The sequence below is a fragment of the Salmo salar genome, chromosome ssa06 (assembly GCF_905237065.1).
Source record: "Salmo salar chromosome ssa06, Ssal_v3.1, whole genome shotgun sequence".
Classification (NCBI taxonomy): Eukaryota; Metazoa; Chordata; class Actinopteri; order Salmoniformes; family Salmonidae; genus Salmo; species Salmo salar.
Genome location: NC_059447.1, coordinates 57,722,480 through 57,743,315, shown reverse-complemented (window position 1 = coordinate 57,743,315; position 20,836 = coordinate 57,722,480). Strand labels below are relative to the sequence as shown.

General features: G+C 41.7%; 1 protein-coding gene across 1 annotated transcript; it reads right to left on the bottom strand.

Moving 5' to 3' along the window:
* Nucleotides 1-3,884: 3,884 nt before the first annotated feature.
* Nucleotides 3,885-19,381, bottom strand: LOC106607907 (5-hydroxytryptamine receptor 1E). Its single transcript, XM_014205387.2, has 2 exons — nucleotides 18,898-19,381; nucleotides 3,885-5,189 (listed from the first exon to the last, which is right to left on the bottom strand). The coding sequence occupies exon 2, from the start codon at nucleotides 5,101-5,103 to the stop codon at nucleotides 3,982-3,984; it is 1,122 nt and encodes a 373-aa protein (XP_014060862.1). The 5' UTR covers nucleotides 5,104-5,189; nucleotides 18,898-19,381; the 3' UTR covers nucleotides 3,885-3,981.
* Between the last annotated feature and the right edge of the window lie 1,455 nt (nucleotides 19,382-20,836).

Genomic DNA, 20,836 nt, shown 5'->3' with positions numbered 1-20,836 from the left:
ACACACACACACACACACACACACACACATTTAATGGAGTCACACTGCAAAAAATTACTTGGTATTTTTGTCTTGTTTTCAGTAAAAATATCAAAAAATCTATCATAGCTTTATACAGTGTGATGGAGTTACTTTACACAATTTCACTCATATCTGCAGTGCATTTCAATTAAAAATGTAACCGTTTCATAATTACAGTACAACTGCATTTTTGGAGATGTGAATTAAATATTTGAATTGTAATTGTGATGTTTCAGCGGAGCGGTGACTGTGTAATTGTGCACTACTTACGCATTCAGGCGGTCTGCAATACTTTGCCACGCTTTTTCTCTTTGCTTTATCACTGTGGCGGTGTTGCCTTTCTTCTTAATTATATATTTTACCTCCTCGTATGCCTCCATGAGGATTTGTGCTTCCGACGGGGAAAAGTACGCGGCTCTAGTTGCCATGGTAAATCAGTTAATCTGTGATCTGTGGCGGGGTCTATTTGAGTGAGCCGTGAGCGCGCACCTATCCAGGATTGGTTTCACCTGGCTTAATGAATCCGTGTCTGCTCATCCTGGCTTGGTCTTTGTGCAACCAATTAAGCCTGGACGCACATGTTTTGGCTTCATTGAGCTCAGCTGAGTCATTTATCCCGGATGTCTTAATTCTACTTTTGTGCAACAGGCCCCTGGTGTGCGACGGGTTTTGTACCCACTTATTTTATTTTGGACATTTTGGTTTTCGGAGTTTTGAGCATTTATTAAACTGCTCCGTTTTATACCAAGTTCATTCTCCTGCGCCTGACTTCCCTGCCCCCAGCACGCACCCTTACACCAGCACCATCATCAAGTTTGCTGATGACAGAGAATTTAGAGAATTCTACAATCTTTATTCTGCATTGATGGAAAATGACCCATAAGTAAGCATTTCACTGTTAGCCTACATCTGTTGTTTACGAAGCATGTGACAAATCACATTTGATTTGATTTATTGTAGGAAATTAGTTTCTGGAACAGAGTCCGATATGTACAGTGCCTTGCAAAAGTATTCAGACCCCTTGGATTTCTTCACATTTGATTGTGTTTTCAAAGTGGGATTAAAATTGATTTAATTGTAATTTTATTGTCAACAATCTACACAAAATACTCTGTAATGTCAAAGTGGTAAATGACTGTTTTGATAACTAAAACATTCATAACTAAAATATAGTTGTTACATAAGTTTTCATCCCCTCTGTTTAGGCATGTCTAAATTAGTTCCGGAGTACAGTTTGGCTTAACAAATCACATGATTTTTGAGTGACTAACCCTTCCTCTGTCCCCCATACATACAACATCTGTAAGGTCTCTCAGTCAAGTATTGCATTTCAAGCACAGATTCAACTACAAAGACCAGAAGGCTTTTCAAAAGCCTCATAAAGAAGGGCAGTGATTGGTAGATGGGTAACAATAACAAATCAGACATTGAATATATCTTTAAGCATGATCAAGTTAATAATTATGCTGTGGATTATATATTAAACCACCTAAACACATCAAATATACAGTTGTCCTTCTGAACTGAGCTGCAGGACAGGAATTAAACTGCTCAGAGATGTTACCATGAGGCCATTGGTGATTTTAAAACAGCTACAGAGTTCAATGTCTGTGATGCTAGAAAACAGAGGATGGATGAACAACATTGTGGTGACTCCACAATAATGACCTAAATTAAATAGTAAAAGGAAGAATACAAATATACAGATTACAAATATAAAAACACATGCATCTTGTATGCAACAAGGCACTAAAGTAATACTGCAACAACAACAAAACACAGCAAAGGAATAAACTCTTTGGCCTAAATGCAAAGCTGTATGTTTTGGGCAAATCCAACACAACACATCATTGAGTAACTGCCTCCTTATTTTCAAGAATGGTGGTGGCTGCATCATGGTATGGGCATGCTTGACATCGGCAAATAGTGGGGAGTTTTTCAGAAACGGGATGGAGCTAAGCATAGGCAAAATCCTAGAGGAAAACCTGTTTCAGTCTGCTTTACACCAGACACTGGGTTGCTTAGCAAGTTACAGTTTTGACTTAAATCTGCTTGAAAATCTATGGCAAGATTTGAAAAATTCTGTCTAGCCATTATCCCTAACATCTTGACAAAGTTTGCAGAATTTTGAAAGGAATAATGGGCAAATATTGCACAATCCAGGTGTGAAAAACTCTTATAGATTTACCCAAGAAGACTCACAGCTGTATTCGAAGTCAAAGGTGTTTCTAACATGTATTAATTCAGGTAACGGAATTCTTATGCAACGACTGTATTTTAGTTATGTAAATTCTGTTAATCCCCCCCAAAAAATTTTTTTTTTTTTTTTCTACTTTGTCATGAGAGTATTTTGTGTAATAGTCTTTTAATCCCACTTTGTAACACAATAAAATGTGAAGAAATCCAAGGGGTCTGAATAGTTTTGCAAGGCACTGTATGTGAATGGTGTGTATAGACAGTGTGTGAATAGAAAAGGTGTGTACAGCAGTTGATATAGAGGATGAGCCATGACTAGAATACAGTATATACATATAATGTGGGTAAAACAGTATGTTAACATTATTAAAGTGACCAGTGTTCAAGGACTCAATGTACATAGGACAGCAGTCTCTAAGGTGCAGGGTAGAGTACCGGGTGGTAACCGGCTAGTGACAGTTTAAGGTTCAGGGCAGGGTACTGGGTGGAGGCCAGCTAGTGATGACTGTTTAACAGTCTGATGGCCTGGAGATGGGGTCCTCTGCCTGTGCAGTCTTCTTTCTACACGGAACTCACCACTGGTGTGTGTGTGGCCAAAGAACTCTATTTTCATGTCCTCCAACAAATGCAAACACCCGGATGTCAAATAATGAAATGTTGTATATCACTACTACTACAAATTTACCTGGTGTGTAAATAACACAAATATTCAAAACTCATTGCACACAGAACAGCCAGCTGGTGATATAACTGAGTAGAACAATCCTTCTACACCAGACTGACAACATTACCTACATCCTTCATTCCTATACATTTCAAAGCAATAAAATGACAACAAATCTATATGCAACACTTTTGAAACATTGGAACCAGTGCTATGGTCAGATGACATGAAAATATAGCTCTTTAGTCACACACACCAGTGGTGGATTTGGCGTTGAAATAAGGATGCATAGGCAGAAAAGTATCTCATACCTACAGTAAAACATAGTGGTGGATCTTTGATGTTATGGGGCTATTTTGCTTCCATTGGTTAATGTTAAAGTCAACAGGATCATGAACGTTACCCAGTACCAGGACATTTTAGCCAAAATCCTGGTTGCCTCTGCCAGGAGGCTGAAACTTGGCAGCAAGTTGATCTACCAGCAAGACAATAACCCTAAGCACACATCAAAGTCCACAAAGAAATTGTTAATTGACCACAAAAATCTACATTTTTCCAATGTCTCCAGACTGTCTCCCACCTGTGGTTTGAATTGAAGGGGGCAGTCCATAAGTGCAGATGAAGGATATCAAGGATCTGGAAAGATTCTGTATGGAGGGATGGTCTAAGATCCCTACCAGCGTGTTCTCCAATCTCATAAAACATTTTAGAAAAAGGCACATTTCTTGTTAAACAAAATCTTTTTTTCTGAACAATTGTATTAGGATCAAATACATTTTTTTTTGGAGCATACAGTATACTGTAGCTCAGTATTGGTATTATATATTTTATACAGTCTTTTTTGCTCATCTTTATCAAGGGTGCAAATCATTTTGGACCTGACTGTATGTCTTTGTGTATGGATATGCATTTATGAGCCATGATTATTCTTGGTCAAAGTTTGTGTTTCAGCAAAGAATAAGAAGCAGATCATTTAAGACTTTTATTTAGAAACGCACAACATCACACAAGTCATATAGCCAATGGACACACTGCATGTAACTTTCCCTAATACATTCTCTGATGGGACAATACTGTACGTTCAACCTGGGCCTGCAAACCTATGCATGCTCCTTTCGTCTGAGCAGTTTCTTAAAGGCCAACTTAAAATCCTCATTAAAGCTGGTGTAAAGGAGAGGGTTAATGAGTGAGTTGATGTAGCCCAGCCAGGTTAAGAAGTCAGATACATGTGGGGAGGCAGTTATGACCTGTAAGCCTACAAGAAGCTCCTTCAGAAAGAAAGGCATCCAGCAGAGGATAAAAGCCCCAAGGATGAGGCCCAGGATACGTGCTGCCTTCCTCTCCCTGGAGGTACAGATCTGGTGCCTCTCATCTGCCGCCTCCATCTCTGTCTCAAATGAAGGGATACGCATGGTGACATTGAGCCTGTCAAACTCCAGAGTGGGGTCTGAGGTGGACAGGTCCGATACGCAGAAGGTGTGTGCCACACGGCAGTGGTTTAGAGAGTTCTGGCTGCTCAGGTGCCGCGACGAGACCCGTTTTTGGTAAAGTGTCTTTGCGGCATTGTAAATCCTATAGTACAATATGAGAATAAGGGTCATGGGGATGTAAAATGCCCCAAAAGTGGAGTAAATGGTGTAGCCCACATGGTTGTGCTCTATGATGCACTGTTTTGGGCCATGGCTACCGGGCCTGTGTCTCCAGAAGAGGGGCGGTATAGATATGAAGACTGAGATGACCCAGATGATGCCCACCATGACAGCTGCCCGGCGGGCTGACCTCTTGCGGGCGTACTCAATGGCCTTGGTGATAGCCCAGTAGCGGTCCAGCGCTATGACACACAGGTGCAGGATGGAGCAGGTGCAGCAGGTCATGTCCACGCTCAGCCAGGCCTCACACACCACCTGGCCCAACGACCAGGTGTCCGTGGCGATGTAGAGGATGCTGACTGGCATCACCAGGATAGCCACCAGAAAGTCAGTGAACGCCAGCGAGCAGATGAGGTAGTTGGCAGGTAGGTGGAGCTTCTTGGTGGTGCAGATGGCTGTGATGACGGCACCGTTGACCAGCGCAGTGAGGAGGGTGAGGAGCCCCAGCAGAACTACCAGCACCACCATCCTGTCTGTAACCAGCACCGCTGGGAGAGCGCTGGCTGGGGCTCCTGTGCTGTTGGTGATGTTGGGCCCTGTGGAGCTGTCCCCATGGTACCTCTCCATCTCCATCTCCAGACAGGGCCAGATCTCCCCCTTCTGCTGGATACAATCTCTCCCAAGGATAGGATGATCCACACTATGGGTCAAAGGTCAGTCTGTAACACACCAAAAAGTGCATAAATATTATTTCAGAACAAATATTTTACACTATCACAGAGACCTTGGTGAAAATGTATTTTTCAGTATGATACTTTATAAGAATTCTAACAAGTACACTAGACATCATTATATATTGTATATATTTTGTAATAACTGCTACACAATAGAAGGCACAAAGTTTCTTTGCTCTGGCAAACATTAAAGTAGTATTTGTATTTTTCACCTGCCTTTCGAATCGAAGGCACCACCCTTGGTTATTGGGGGTTGCTATAAAATAGGATAATGACTGACAATCAAGGTGAAATAGTGCAGCCCACAGCAGTAATTGAGCAATGTCATTTGGGAGATGAAAAGCCACTTAACACAGAGAGTAGTTATAAAACAGAAGGGAGAATTCCTCAATTAGAGGCCACACTGCTAATTATCACAGCATTTTTTTTGTTTGTCTGTAATTAAATGCTGTTCCATAAAACATTCATTTGACCCTCCATTACTTCACTGACATATAAAGATATTTTACTGTACCAGATTTCCAATTCTATCCAACATAAAATACCATACAATCGGAGAAAGTAATTGCTTCTTACAAAACGTTAATAAGGCGCAAACTGTTGAGACAGAGAATAAAGAGAATAATCTATGTTACAGTGAGTGAATGTAGCAATGGGGCAAGTCTAAAAGAGGCATATCGCTCTAAGGCTTATCTATCTAATACAATGTCTCTCATCCTCTCTGAGAGGAAGAAATATCGGGCTTTATATCTGCAAGCAGGCATGAGACTGCTGAAGGACACTGTATCCCAAGTGGCACCCTATTCCGTACATCGTGCACCACTTCTGACCAGAGCCCCATGGTACTATGTAGGGAATATGGTGCTATTTAGGACGCAGACCTTAGCTAGACCAGGTAGACAGAACATTTCAATGGTAGCTGTCAGCATGGACATGGTTCACTACTGCCCCTTAGTGCACCTCATAACGCACACCTCAGCTGAGTCAATATAAACATGACAGGTTGGCCAAGCCAGGGCATGGTGTGAATTAGGCATGTGCAAATTAGTCCTGGCCTTCTGTCTGTCTAACTCAACATGAAGCAGAGCAACTAAGGTCATAGACTGATACAGTTGTAAAATAACAATGAGAACTTAAGGTGAGGCACCACACCCTAATAGGGTAATTTTTCCCCCTTAGTCATATAACAATTAACTTTTACCAGTTGAATATATATATATATATATATATATATATATATATAGCAATATATTACTATTTTGTGTTACAACTTTTCTGAAATATTGTCTAAAAATATCCAAATGAGGCAATATCTCATTAAATATGCACATATTTGCATGTAACGCAAATACATTTTTCTGGACACTGGACATAAAGTCAGCCTAAATATTTTGGTTTCATATTGGAAAGACATACCATGACCGGAATTGTATAGAGCAGATTGTTAATTTATACTTTTTGGATATTTCTATCTGTAAAATACTAAAGACATGTACAGTACCAGTTAAACGTTTGGACACACCTACTCATTCCAGGGTTTTTCTTTATTTTGACTATTTTCTACATTGTAGAATAATAGTGAAGACATCAAAACTATGACATAACACATATGGAATCATGTAGTAACCAAAAAAGTGTTAAACAAATCAAAATATATTTTATATTGATTCTTCAAAGTAGCCACCCTTTGCCTTGATGACAACTTTGCACACTCTTGGCATTCTCTCAACCAGCTTCATGAGGTAGTCACCTGGAATGCATTTCAGTTAACATGTGTGCCTTGTTAATTTGTGGAATTTATTTCCTTCTTAATGCTTTTGAGCCAATCAGTTGTGTTGTGACAAGATATGGGTGGTATACAGAAGATAGCCTTAGTTCTTGATTTGATTTAGCCTGGGTTTCAGACTGAGAATAAGCAAAATCCTCAGTCTTGTACCCTGCTGATAATGATTTGCATGAGCCAGTAAAACGGAATGTAACTAGTTACTAAGACTATCCACTTGGTGGGAGTAGAGGGAAAGGAGAGTGGAGAGAAAAAAAAGAACTTTGAATTCATAATACATCTCTGTTTGAAAAATATAATCTAACTTACTTTGGAAGTACCAGTAAAACATGCCTTAGTTCGTATTACCATTTAGTCAACATCGGAGGTGTGCAGAGGCCTGAAAGTTGCTTTTCAAAGAATACAGTACCTTTCAAAAATGCTTTCCGCTCATCCGAAGGTGTCATCACAGGCTTAACCTGTCAAGCATTCTCTGGGAGAATACAGAGGTGTGTGTGCAATACATCCTACTGCCTCCCCCTCAGAGCCTTTTCATGTAACCACTCAGTCTGGCATTTGAAAGGCCATTTCCGCTGAGGAAAAAGGTCTCAGCACACCACTGTCATACCATGGTAGAGCAGAGCAAAGAGACAGCACATTTTGCTTTTATCCATGTCTTTAAAGACATTCCTGGGAGCCTGATATTTTATTAAAGTATGACTCAAAATACACTGAACAAAAAATATAAACACAACATGTACAAGTGTTGGTTCCATGATTCATGGAAATAAAAGATCCAAAAAATGTTCAATACAAAAAGCTTATTTCTCTCAAATTTGTTTACATCCCTGTTAGTGGGCATTTCTCATTTGCCAAGAAGCTGATTAAACAGCATGATCATGACAGAGGTGCACCTTGTGCTGGGCACAATAAAAGGCCACTCTAAAATGTGCAGTTTTGTCACACAACACAATGCCACAAATGTCTTAAGTTTTGAGGGAGCGTGCAATTGGCATGCTAACTGCAGGAATGTCCACCAGAGCTGTTGCCAGAGAATTTAATGTTCATTTCTCTACCATAAGACGCCTCCAACGTCATTTAGGGAATTTGGCAGGACGTCCAACTGGCCTCAAAACCGCAGACCACGTATAACGACCAGGCCAGGACCTCCACGTCCGGCTTCTTCACCTGCGGGATCGTCTGAGACCAGCCACCCAGACAGCTGATGAACTGTGGGTTTGCACAAGCAAAGAATTTCTGTCAGAAATTTCTGTCAAAAACAGTCTCAGGGAAGCTTATCTGTGTGCTCGTTGTCCTCACGAGGGTCTTGACCTGACCGCAGTTCGGCATCGTAATCGATGGCAATTAGATACAACGAGATCCTGAGGCCCATTGTCGTGCCATTCATCCGCCTCCATCACCTCATGTTTCAGCATGATAATGCACACCCCCATGTCGCAAGGATCTTTACACAACAACCAGCAACCACTTCCTGAAAATGCTTTTCATATTTCTTGAGAATGCATAATTGCATATTGGCACAATAAAGATATAACTCAATTGAACATAACACTCCTTCACTCTGTGTGTTGTTGTAGTGTGTACTAGAGAATAAAGTGACCCATTTCCTCTCATTGACCTAGTTATGATATAATGCCATTTGAACACCCCTTGCTTTACTATACTTTACCTCCCCGGGGAAATGAAAGCATGTCTCAAACACTCCCATCACTTTGTATTGAAATAGAATCCGTGGGGCTTTGAGACTGTCAAACATCAAAAGGTTCTCATACGCCAAACAATCATTTTCCCCCTTTGGAGTATTTCCCTCTCTGATTCAAGCAAAGTTGCTGCAAGGCGGTCATTAAACATGGGATTTAATTGAGAATTAAAAAAGCATTTAGTCATCCCTCTGAAGAGCACCAAGTCCCTCTCAAATCTAATGCAAAACTCTGCTTCAGTGACTGAAATAACTCTGCTTTGAACTCAGATGCCCCATTCATTTCTACTGGGAAGGAAGTAAATAAAAACTCCAAAGGCACATATCTCTTTCACATGACCTATGCTAACCCAAGTCTATGACCTGTCTACTGGGCTAAAACAGAAGCTGAAAGGGGGGTGGGGGGTGTATACAGTGACTGCCTAGCAATCCAAAGGTTGCGTGTTCGAGTCGCATCGGGAAGAACTGTTGCATTTTTGCTAACCCTTCCCCTAATCCTTTTCCTAACCTTAACCTAATTCTCCTAACCTTTGTGGTTTTAGTTCTCCTAACCACCAACGTAAATTTGTTACAACGCAACAAGTAACCTGGTCTCAGAGAAAGACGTATAAAACTATACGTCCTCTACTATACCTCTGCCAACGTATGATAAGTTACGTCATCCAATTCGTATGATATTGTTCGACTAGGTAAGGCGTGTGATACTATACATCCTTCAATTCGTATGATATTGTATGACCGCTATTCCATTCATAATGTAACCTAACGTAATATATCATACTAAATGGAGGGAATACATTTACCTACCAAATCCTATGAATTGCCCAGAGACCAGGTTGTGATAGAACACACTGTCTACGTCCCAAATGGCACCCTATTCCCCATAGGGCTTTGGTCAAAAATAGTGCACTACATAGGGAATAGGGTGCCATTTGGGATGTAGACACTTTCTTTTACAGCTTTGGCACATTCGAGGTAGAAGACTGATGGACGACATCTAAATCACTCACTGACTATGCTGACTGTGCTGACTATGCTGACTGTGCTGACTATGCTGACTGTGCTGACTGTGCTTCATTTTGTACGGAGCCAGGCAAATCACACTCAGGAAGTCGGCAAATGATGCTATTACTCAGCTATCATCTCACCAGGGAAATGGATGACCTTTCAGGAGTGGAGATTGCAATGGTGATCTTGCATTATTATAAAACTGCCAGGTCCCTGTGGCTCTGTATCACAAGTTGTGGGCGAACAATGCATCATCAACATACACTGTAGCCAATAATGATCCGATTCAATCATTCAAACACGTTAATGATCTCTTTGCTAAGCCTGCTGTTGGAAAAGGGGACATTAATAGTGATAGACAGGGGTACCTGATGAGTGGAACAAATAACAGCCTGGAGCAAAGAGATGACAGGAAATAGAAATGGAAAAATGATACAGGCGTAGGATCTTAATTTGATCACCCTGCTGTTGCAGTAAAGTTTGTATTTTCCACTTAAAAATTACAGACATGATTTACCCCAACTAAAAATGTATCAAATTAATTGATTTCCATTCATTATAATCCACATTTCCTGTTGCTGCAGGATTATTTTCCTGCTGTGAGAAACTGGTCAAATTAAGATCCCACACCTGTAGGTGAAGGGAGAGGTCAAATGTATCTCCATTTCCATTTCATATCCAATTAGATACGTTATGACATCCAGGCATATTACTTGCACCTCTATTCCACCCACTAGCCTCCTGCTCTGGAATGCATTTTGACCATTAGGGAGTTGAGACACATTGTGCTTCCCAAATGGCAAATCAAAAGTACACTACATAGGGAATAGAGTGCCATTTGAGACACAGAAACAGGCTCTGAATATGATGGACCATGGCGAGGGGGCAACTCTGCACGACAGATACAAATGGACAGGGGAGAGATCATATATTTATGGGGAAAACTGGTTAAACTATTCTTGGCTTTGGTAGAGGAAGAATAGGTGGTATTTTGGGACTCTTAAAGTTTCTGAAAGGCTGTGTATGGAGGGATGACACTTCTATTTGTCAAGAACACAATTCATGTCCAGTTTAAACGCAACTGATGTACCCACCCAGAGAAGCAACAAATTAAATGTGACCGCCTTAAACACAAAAAATAAATAAATGTCTGACAAACAATTGGCCTATAATTCACTCCTGAACCACGAGACCATGAATGGAAACATCATATTTTCTCAAGGTAGCAAGAACAGGTAATAACAACCAGCTGTGCGCATTTAAGATGGAACCCCAGGAACAATATATTACTGTGTAAGAAGGAGGACATTGATCAATGCAGGGGCCTCTGTCCCCACATTCACCTAGTCTTTCACACAGACATTGATTGACAGTTGCTTTCAGGATGTAAATCTTGGTGGGATGGAGAGTGGGACAGACATGGTATATGGAGTGCTATCCATGGTGCTGAAATCACAATGATGCCACTGCCATGGCTCTAATTTAAACACATCCCAGATCACAATCTTCAAATGCTTTGGTTTAAACTCCTGTTTCTGATCATAATAGTTTAGTTTGTCATCAAAACATCAGGTAGTAATGTCACCATATGAATGCACTGTCAAAGTTGGGGCAGAGAGCATCTTGTAATTTCCAGGGTCCAACAAGTCTACAGTACTATGTGAAATAAAATAAAATTGTATTTGTCACATGCGCCGAATACAACAGGTGCAGACCTTACAGTGAAATGCATACTTACAAGCCCTTAACCAACAATGCAGTTTTAAGAAAATACCTAAAAAAAAAAGTAAGAGATAAGAATAACAAATAATTAAAGAGCAGCAGTAAATAACAATAGTGGGGCTGTATACAGGGGGTACCAGTACAGAGTCAATGTGTCAATGTGCGGGGGCACCGGTGTTGAGGTATTTCAGGTAATTATGTACACTACCGTTCAAAAGTTTGGGGTCACTTAGAAATGTTTCTGAAAGAAAAGCAAATTTTTTGTCCTTTAAAATAACATCAAATTGATTAGAAATACAGTGTAGACATTGTTAATGTTGTAAATTACTAATGTAGGTGGAAATGGCAGATTATAGTCTAGATTATAGTCTAAAGAAGGCTAGTTTTATTGCTTCTTTAAATCAGAACAACCGTTTTCAGCTGTGCTAACATAATTGCAAAAGGGTTTTCTAATGATCAATTCGCCTTTTAAAATTATAAACTTGGATTAGCTAACACAATGTGCCATTGGAACACAGGAGTGATGGTTGCTGATAATGGGCCTCAACGCCTATGTAGATATTCAATAAAAATAAAAAAATCACCCATTTAACAATGTCTACACTGTATTTCTGATCAATTTGATGTTATTTTAATGGACAAAAAAAAATTGCTTTTCTTTTAAAAACAAGGGCATTTGCAATGCAAATAGTCTGGGTAGCCATTTGATTAGTTGTTCAGGAGTCTTATGGCTTGGGGGTAGAAGCTGTTTAGAAGCCTCTTGGACCTAGACTTGACTCTCCGGTACCGCTTCCTGTGCGGTAGCAGAGAGAACAGTCTATGACTAGGATGGCTGGAGTCTTTGACAATTTTTACAGCCTTCCTCTGACACCGCCTGGTATAGAGATCCTGGATGGCAGGAAGCTTGGCCCCGTACTGGGCCGTGCGCACTACCCTCTGTAGTGCCTTGCGGTCGGAGGCCGAGCAGTTGCCGTACCAGGCAGTGATGCAACCCGTCAAGATGCTCTCGATGGTGCAGCTGTAAAACCTTTTCAGGATCTGAGGACCCATGCCAAATCTTTTCAGTCTCCTGAGGGGGAATAGGTTTTGCCGTGCCCTCTTCACGACTGTCTTGGTGTGCTTGGATCATGTTAGTTTGTCGGTGATGTGGACGCCAAGGAACTTGAAGCTCTCAACATGCTCCACTACAGCCCCGTCGATGAGAATGGGGGCGTGCTCGGTCCTCCTTTTCCTGTAGTCCACAATCATCTCCTTTGTCTTGATCACGTTGAGGGAGAGGTTATTGTCCTTGCACCACACAGTCAGGTCTCTGACCTCCTTCCTATAGGCTGTCTCATCGTTGTCGGTGATCAGGCCTACCATTGTTGTTTCATCAGCAAACTTAATGATGGTGTTGGAGTCGTGCCTGGCCATGTAGTCGTGGGTGAACAGGGAGTACAGGAGGGGACTGAGCACACACCCCCTCGTGTTGAGGATCAGCTTGGCGGATGTGTTGTTAACTACCCTTAACACCTGGGGGAGGCCTGTCAGGAAGTCCAGGATCCAGTTGCAGAGGGAGGTGTTTAGTCCCAGGGTCCTTAGCTTAGTGATGAGCTTTGAGGGCCAACTCAGATTTAAACACACATAAACCCAGCCAGCCAGATAACAATCCTCAGAATGTTTTGGTTTAAACTTTTTGAGTTTAACTTTTCTTAATGTCACCATATCAAAGTTGTGATGTAAATCTTGCTGTGGAGGAACAGATGGTCAACCAGCAGGGGGTACTGTCCATGTCCTGAAATCCCATCTGCCACTTCCATGTCTTTTCTCTGCTTTAAAGAGTGACTGCCTTTGAAAACGACATTGGCATCGGTATGAGTCCGAAACATTTACTCTAGTTCAAAATTGACTACAAAGTGTAAATTGGATAATTTTGATCATAAAGTTAGTCTCGTCTAAAACTGAATTTGGAACATCCATGTGTCACAAGGGGTAACACATGGATGTTGGTTTTTGATTTGACGATGTCCATTTCCCCACTAACATGGGTTGAACAGCTGCGGTGATTGCTCTCTAAAAACACACAAGCCAATCGGCATGTTTGGTGGATCTTTAAAAACGTCCTCCAGTGATTATTTTTACACACACATTTGTCACATGAGGATACTTGGACCACCTATTGAGATGTACCTTTTGATAAAGGCCCAATGCAGTCAAAAACGTGATTTTTCTGTGTTTTATTTACACATTAATATGGAGTTGGTCCCCCCTTTGCTGCTATAACAGCCTCCACTCTTCTGGGAAGGTTTTCCTCTAGATGTTGGATCATTGCTACGAGGACTTGCTTCCATTCAGCCACAAGAGCATTAGTGAGGCACTGATGCTGGGCAATTAGGCTGGCTCTCAGTCGGCGTTCCAATTCATCCCGAAAGTGTTCAATGGGGTTAAGGTCAGAGATGTGTGCAGGCCAGTCAAGTTCTTCCAGACCTATCTCGACAAACCATTTCTGTATGGACCTCGCTTTGTGCACGGGGCATTGACCATTCTGAAACAGGAAAGGGCCTTCCCCAAAATGTTGCCATAAAGTTGAAAGCACAGAGTTGTCTTGAATGTAATTGTATGCTGTAGCATTAAGATTTCCCTTCCCTTGAACTAAGGGGCCTAACCCAAACCATGAAAAATAGCCCCAGTGTAACGGCTGTCTGAAGTAGTAGACCAAGGCGCAGTGTGGTTAGTGCTCATCTTCGTAATTTAATTGAAAAAAGAGAACACTTAACAAATAAACAAAAGACGACAGCCAAACAGTCCTGTCAGGTATCCTAACACACTAAACAGAAAACATCTACCCACAAAACCCAAAGGAAAAACATGCTGCCTAAGTATGACTCCCAATTAGCAACAACGATGTACAGCTGTTCCTGATTGGGAGCCATACCCGGCCAAAACAAAGCAATCCCCAACATAGAAATACAGACATAGAATGCCCACCCAAATCACACCCTGACCAAACCTAAATAGAGACATAAAAAGGCTCTCTCAGGTCAGGGCGTGACACCCAGACAATTATTCCTCCTCCACCAAACTTTATAGTTGGCACTATGCATTCGGGCAGGTACCGTTCTCCTGGCATCCACCAACCCCAGATTCATCCGTTGGACTGCCAGATGGTGAAGCGTGATTCATCACTCCAGAGAACATGTTTCCACTGCTCCAGAGTTCAATGGCGGCGAGCTTAACACCACTCCAGCCGACACTTGGCATTGCGCTCAGTGCTCTTAGGCTTGTGTGTGGCTGCTCGGCCAAAGAAACCCATTTCATGAAGTTCCCGACTTACAGTTCTTGTGCTGACGTTGCTTCCAGAGGCAGTTTGGAACTCGGTAGTGAGTGTTGCAACCGAAGACAGACGATTTTTACGCACTACTCACTTCAGCACGCGGTGGTCCTGTTCTGTGAGCTTGTGTGGCCTACCACTTCACGGCTGAGCCGTTGTTGCTCCTAGACGTTTCCACATCACAATAACAGCACTTACAGTTGACCGGGGAAGCTCTAGCAGGGCAGAAATTTGACAAACTGACTTGCTGGAAAGGTGGCATCCCATGACGGTGCCACGTTGAAAGTCACTGAGCTTTTCAGTACGGGCCATTCTACTGCCAATGTTTGTTTATGGAGATTGCATGGCTGTGTGCTCAATGTTATACACCTGTCAGCAACGGGTGTTGCTGAAATAGCCGAATCCACTCATTTGAAGGCATGTCCACATACTTTTGGCCATGTAGTGTATATTTCCACACTATGAGGTTGGAATAATACTGTGAAATTGTGAAAATGATGATCATGCCATTTTATTGTAAGAGCTGTTTGAAAAGACTGCCTGAAATCTCAGTCTGTTTTGGTGGGATGGAGTTTTGGCCTTAGTAACTAGACCAAGAAAGATAGTTCCAAACCTCTTTGCAAATAACAGCTGGTTTTCAGTTTTCCCCTCTCAACTCAGACTACTCCCAGACAGTCCTAGCCATTTTAATTGAAAACTTTCACAGTAAGGTACTTAATTGTTACCCAGAAATGATTTGATGTTGAGATAAATACCACTGTATTGGAACTTTAAGTAAATCAGGTGATAAATGAGCTGAAAAAGAGACTTGAGTAGGACTTTTAACACAACCCAGCCGGATAACAATCCTCAGAATGCTTTGATATAAACTCCTGTTTTGATTATCTTCCAAACGCCAGGCAGTAATGTCACTATACTGTAAATGCACTGTCAAAGTTGTTTTGAACAATGTTTTTGAGATTAGACTTTTTATTCATTGCCTTCAATGCCTGTTAGAGGTGTAATGTCCCTCCCTGGGAGAGAATGAATGAGTATTGAAAGTTTCACTTTACTCAATTAGAACTCTCTGGTTGCATTCCAAATGGCATTCTATTCCCTATATTCTGTAGTGCACTACTTTTGACCACGGCCCATAGGGTTCTGGTCAAAAGTAGTGCACTAAACTCTTATCTGTTATAAATTTGGCTGGTGGTAAGACTTCCCGCTCCTAAAATGTAATAACATTTGATCATAATGGGAAATCAGCCACACAGCAGCACTAAGACATTGATCTAATACTTATACCCCTGATCTCCTTGTTTTTGTTATAGTTTTTTGTCATTGCAGACATCCCCACCCTGCCAGAATAGCAGAACCTAAACTGTAGAGCATAAGAATTACAGACATGAATACATAATCAAGCTCTGTTTGTTTGTGTGGATGTTGGATTATTTGGATTTGCTGTGATACGGGAATGAGGAGAAACAATAATTGTTTTATGTTTCTAAATACGAGATTCACCGGCACAAAAGGCACATCTCTCTTTTATGGGCACTGTGCATCACAGCTGGATAGGCTGTGCTTCCGCTCTAAAAATCCATACCAATATTATTTCCGTTTAGACCTGCTTTTCGTGGGTCTTAAAACGTCCTATTAGTGCTGCATGAAATTGTTTTGTTTTTAAGGACGCACCCCACCCCTCCCACCTCAGTGCAAGCAAGCTGATGTTAGACAGGTAAATTGTCGAAAAACAAGGTGACATGCGGAAATGACTATTGCCCCGTCGGGCTCACCTCGATCATCATGAAGTACTTCGAAGGGCTGGTCATGGCCCACATCAATGCCAGCATGCCAGGCACACTGGACCCACTACAATTTGCCTACCGCTCCAACAGATTCACGGTAGTTGCCATTTTGATCGCTATTCACACGGCCATAACACATCTGGACAAGAGGAACACCTATGTGAGAATGCTGTTCAATGACTACAGTTCAGCATTAAACACTATTGTTCTCTCCAAGTTCGACACCAAGCTCAGAGCCCTGGGTCTGGATACCACACTCTGTAACTGAATCCTGGTCTTCCTGATGGCAGACCACAGGCTGTGAGGATTGGCAACAACACCTTCTCCACACTGACTCTTAACACAGGGGCACCCCAGGGGTGTGTCCTCAGTCCTCAGCTGTACTCACTGTTCACCTACAACTGCGTGGCTTTGCATGACACCAACTCCATCATCAAGAGAGTGTCCTGACCGATTGCATCACAGCCTGACGTGGGAATTGCTCCTTTCATGACCTCAAGGCCCTCCAGCGGGCCGTGAATCACTGGGACCGTGCTCCCTCCCATCCAGGACATGTACTCGAAATGGTGCCGGAGGAAGGCACACAGAAAAGTAAGATACTACACCTGTAGGTGTTACTAATGATTTATCCTAATTATCCAGACAGAAAATACAACATTATGTGATTTATGTGAAAAGAGGACATAATACTTTCCTATCATGTATGTAAGGCTAAGCACAATCTAATTCTAAATGTAGGGTGATTCATGAAAAGAGACGAAGCCCTCCCAGTGCCTGAATGCCCTCATCTTAGAGTGTATCTGTGTTCATCTAGTAACCATGGGCGGCTCCAGGTGTAACCGATGTGAAATGGCTAGTTAGTTAGCGGTGGTGCGCGCTAATAGCGTTTCAATCAGTGACGTCACTCGCTCTGAGACTTGAAGTAGGGTTTCCCCTTGTGTTGCAAGGGCTGTGGCTTTTGTGGCGCGATGGGTAACGATGCTTTGTGGGTGTCAGTTGTTGATGTGTGCAAGGGTCGAGCCCAGGTTGGGGCGAAAAGAGGGACGGAACCTACACTGTTACACAGGGACGGGCTTGAAGGTGCTGAAGCACCCTTAAGAATATTTTTAGCATTAGCACCCCAAAGAAAGATTGTATTAGTACAAAGATTGTATTAGCTACCCCAGTGAAAAGTTCCTGGTGTGCTAGTAAAGTATTACCATAGCCATATGCCTATTCTCTTTCCTGTGCTTTTTCCAGTGCTAGTAAAGTTTAATTATTGGGGCCAGAGCCATCTGTCTATTCAAAGATCCACACATTTGTGTTATCTTTCCTGTCACATGTAACCTTTGTTTGGATCATCTATAGGACAGAGTGCAAACGCATTTAATGGTGATCTCAAAAGAAGGATGGAAGAGGCTACGACTCCTACCCCCAACCCCCACTCCAAGCTTTGGAGCTCACAGATACCAGTACGCGCTCACACACACTCCATTACGAACTACGAACTTGACAAAATGATGTGCAGCAGTCCATGGCTGGCACGGTCTCTCCTACATAATTCCCCATTGTGTCATTTCAGTCCGTAATACACCACTTTGCAATTTCCATTTACTCACTTTTCGAGTTAAAGGAGGAAGCTGTTTAAGTTCCAAATCGACATTTTATTCATTAGCCCTCATGGATAAAGTATGGGATGGGGACTTTATGTTAAACATATGGACGAATCAGTCGATTTCTATTGGATACGTTATCATACATTCACATAAGATTCAATAAAGGAATGGGAAATAATGTATTTTAAATGTCCTAGACAGCCTGAAGCCTATAGCCTAATTTTTCAATGATTGGCTATTGGCCTACGCATCAATGAAAAGGACAATCATAATTTTATGAACGATAAGAGATTTCCCATGCATTCTGTTGAGCATCGTCCAATTAAAACACATTCATCTTAGATTTTGGTTTTTCTCGAAAGATACACCCTTGATCCCTTTTATTATATTAAAACCGTTAAACATAAACCTAAATAAAACATACATTCCCTGAAGGAGAAAATACTAAATGAATTTGTTCTTCGAAGTTAATTAACAAGTCATTCCAAAACAGTAAGCCAGATAATATCTAAAGATGTCAGATATACCTTATTATTTTAATTTCGTTTTTTTGCTGGATCATAGACAGGTAATTTTCACTGATAATTTCGCCACAATTAACATTTAAAAAGAAACCAGATGCAGCTATTCTAAACGTAATCGAGTAGTCGATAACAAAAAAGGCAACATTTACCTATACAGATAACTGTGACTGATAAGACTACAGTCTGACTACAACATCCTGATTTCAAAGGTATAGTGTGCTCATTAATAAGAAGTGTTGGTAAGTTTTGTGCGCAACGCATCGCTTACCGTATATCGTTTTTCCAAACTCTTTTGGAGCGTCATCATTTCAAATTCTTGATGTAAATGAAGAAATCTGTCTCGTTGAACGTTGGTAGTCCTCAACGAGCTAGTAGGTTTTTGAGCGCAATTTCCGGCGTTGAACCGCGCTGAACCGTTCATCAGGTGTCCTTACATTTGCGAATTGAAGATTTTCCACTGAGGGTCTGCAGAACCTTCGAATAATCCGCAACATTAGCTCTGCACATAGGAGTGCACTGATCTCATTGTTCTAAATCCGGACGTTGCGAGTTTATCGGGAGAACTCATAAAATATCGTTCTGTCAGTTATTACAGACACTTGGATGCTTTGGTTGTCGTCTCCTTACAAATATCAAGGTTGTCAGTGAGTTGCACTTGAATGAAACGCACGCAAACACTAGGGGGCACCTTTTGCTAGAAGCAGTTGAGCGTTCTCATAAAAATTCACCAGGCAATATCAAATCAAACTTTCTTTTTCACATGCACTGAATACAACAAGTGTAGACCTTACTTACAAGCCCTTAACCAACAGTACAGTTCAATAGAGAATTAAGAAAATATTTACCAAATAAACTAAAGTAAAAAATATATAAAAAAGTAACAATAAAATAACAATAAGGAAGCTATACAGGGGGGTACCGATACAGAGTCAATGTGCAGGGAACATGTTAGTTGAGGTAATTTGCACATGTAGGTAGGCGTGAAGTGACAATGCAGAGATAATAAACAGCAAGTAGAAGCAGTGTAAAAAACTAATGGGGGGGTGTCATTGTAAATAATCCGCTGGCCATTTGATTAATTGTTCAGCAGTCTTATGGCTTGGTGGTAGAAGCTGTTAAGGAGCCTTTTGGTCCTAGACTTAGGCGTACCGGTACCGCTTGCCGTGCAGTAGCAGAGAAAACAGTCTATGTGACTGGTGACTGGAGTCTTTGACAATTTTGGGGGCTTTCCTCTGACACCGCCTAGTATATAGGTCCTGGATGGCAGGAAGCTTGGCCCTAGTGATGTACTGGGCCGTTCGCACTACCCTCTGTAGCGCTTTACCATACCAGGCGGGGATGCAACCGGTCAGGATTCTCTCGATGGTGCAGCTGTAGAACTTTTTGAGGATCTGGAGACCCATTCCAAATCTTTTCAGTCACCTGAGGGGGAAAAGGTGTTGTCGTGCCGTCTTCATGACTATCTTGGTGTGTTTGGACCATGATAGTTCGTTGGCGATGTGGACACCAAGGAACTTAAAACTCTCGACCCGCTCCACTACAGCCCCGTCGATGTTAATGGGAGCCTGTTCGGCCCGCAATTAATATAGCAATTATACTGCATGATTTACATTGAGTGATGTTTCCAACTCAATAGGTTTTAGCTGATATGAATAGGCCCATGGAAAATGGGAGTTGAGAACTGAAAGGATATCAGGACCAGGCAGGCAGGCCCCTAGGGAACGAGAACACTACTGGTCCATTGGTGAGGACCCTCTGAGGACATACTGATAATGTATGAGGGAGATCTATATCAACAGCCTGGTCTCATAAACTAGACGTAACATAGTAAATGTAAATCTGGACACTCAAATGAGTATGATATGTTATGTTGGGTATGGTTTCATAGGCCGGGGTGTATGGGTGTGCGCATAACACGAACGTCTAGCAACCCAAAGGTTGCAAGTTTGAATCTCATCACGGACAACTTTAGCATTTCGCTAATTAGCCACTTTTCAACTACTTACTACTTTTTAGCTACTTTGCAACTACTTAGCATGTTAGCTAACCATTCCCCTAACCTTAAGCCTTTTAGCTAACCCTAACCTTAACTCTTTAACCTAACTCCTAAACGTAACCCTAACCCCTAGCCTAGCTAACCAGCTCGCTAACGTTAGCCACCTAGCTAGAATTCATAACATATCATGCGTTTTGAAAATTCGTAACAT

What these genes read in the sequence shown, in the direction of transcription:
- LOC106607907 (XM_014205387.2), bottom strand. Translation starts at nt 5,103, where the DNA reads ATGGAGATGGAGAGGTACCATGGGGACAGCTCCACAGGGCCCAACATC.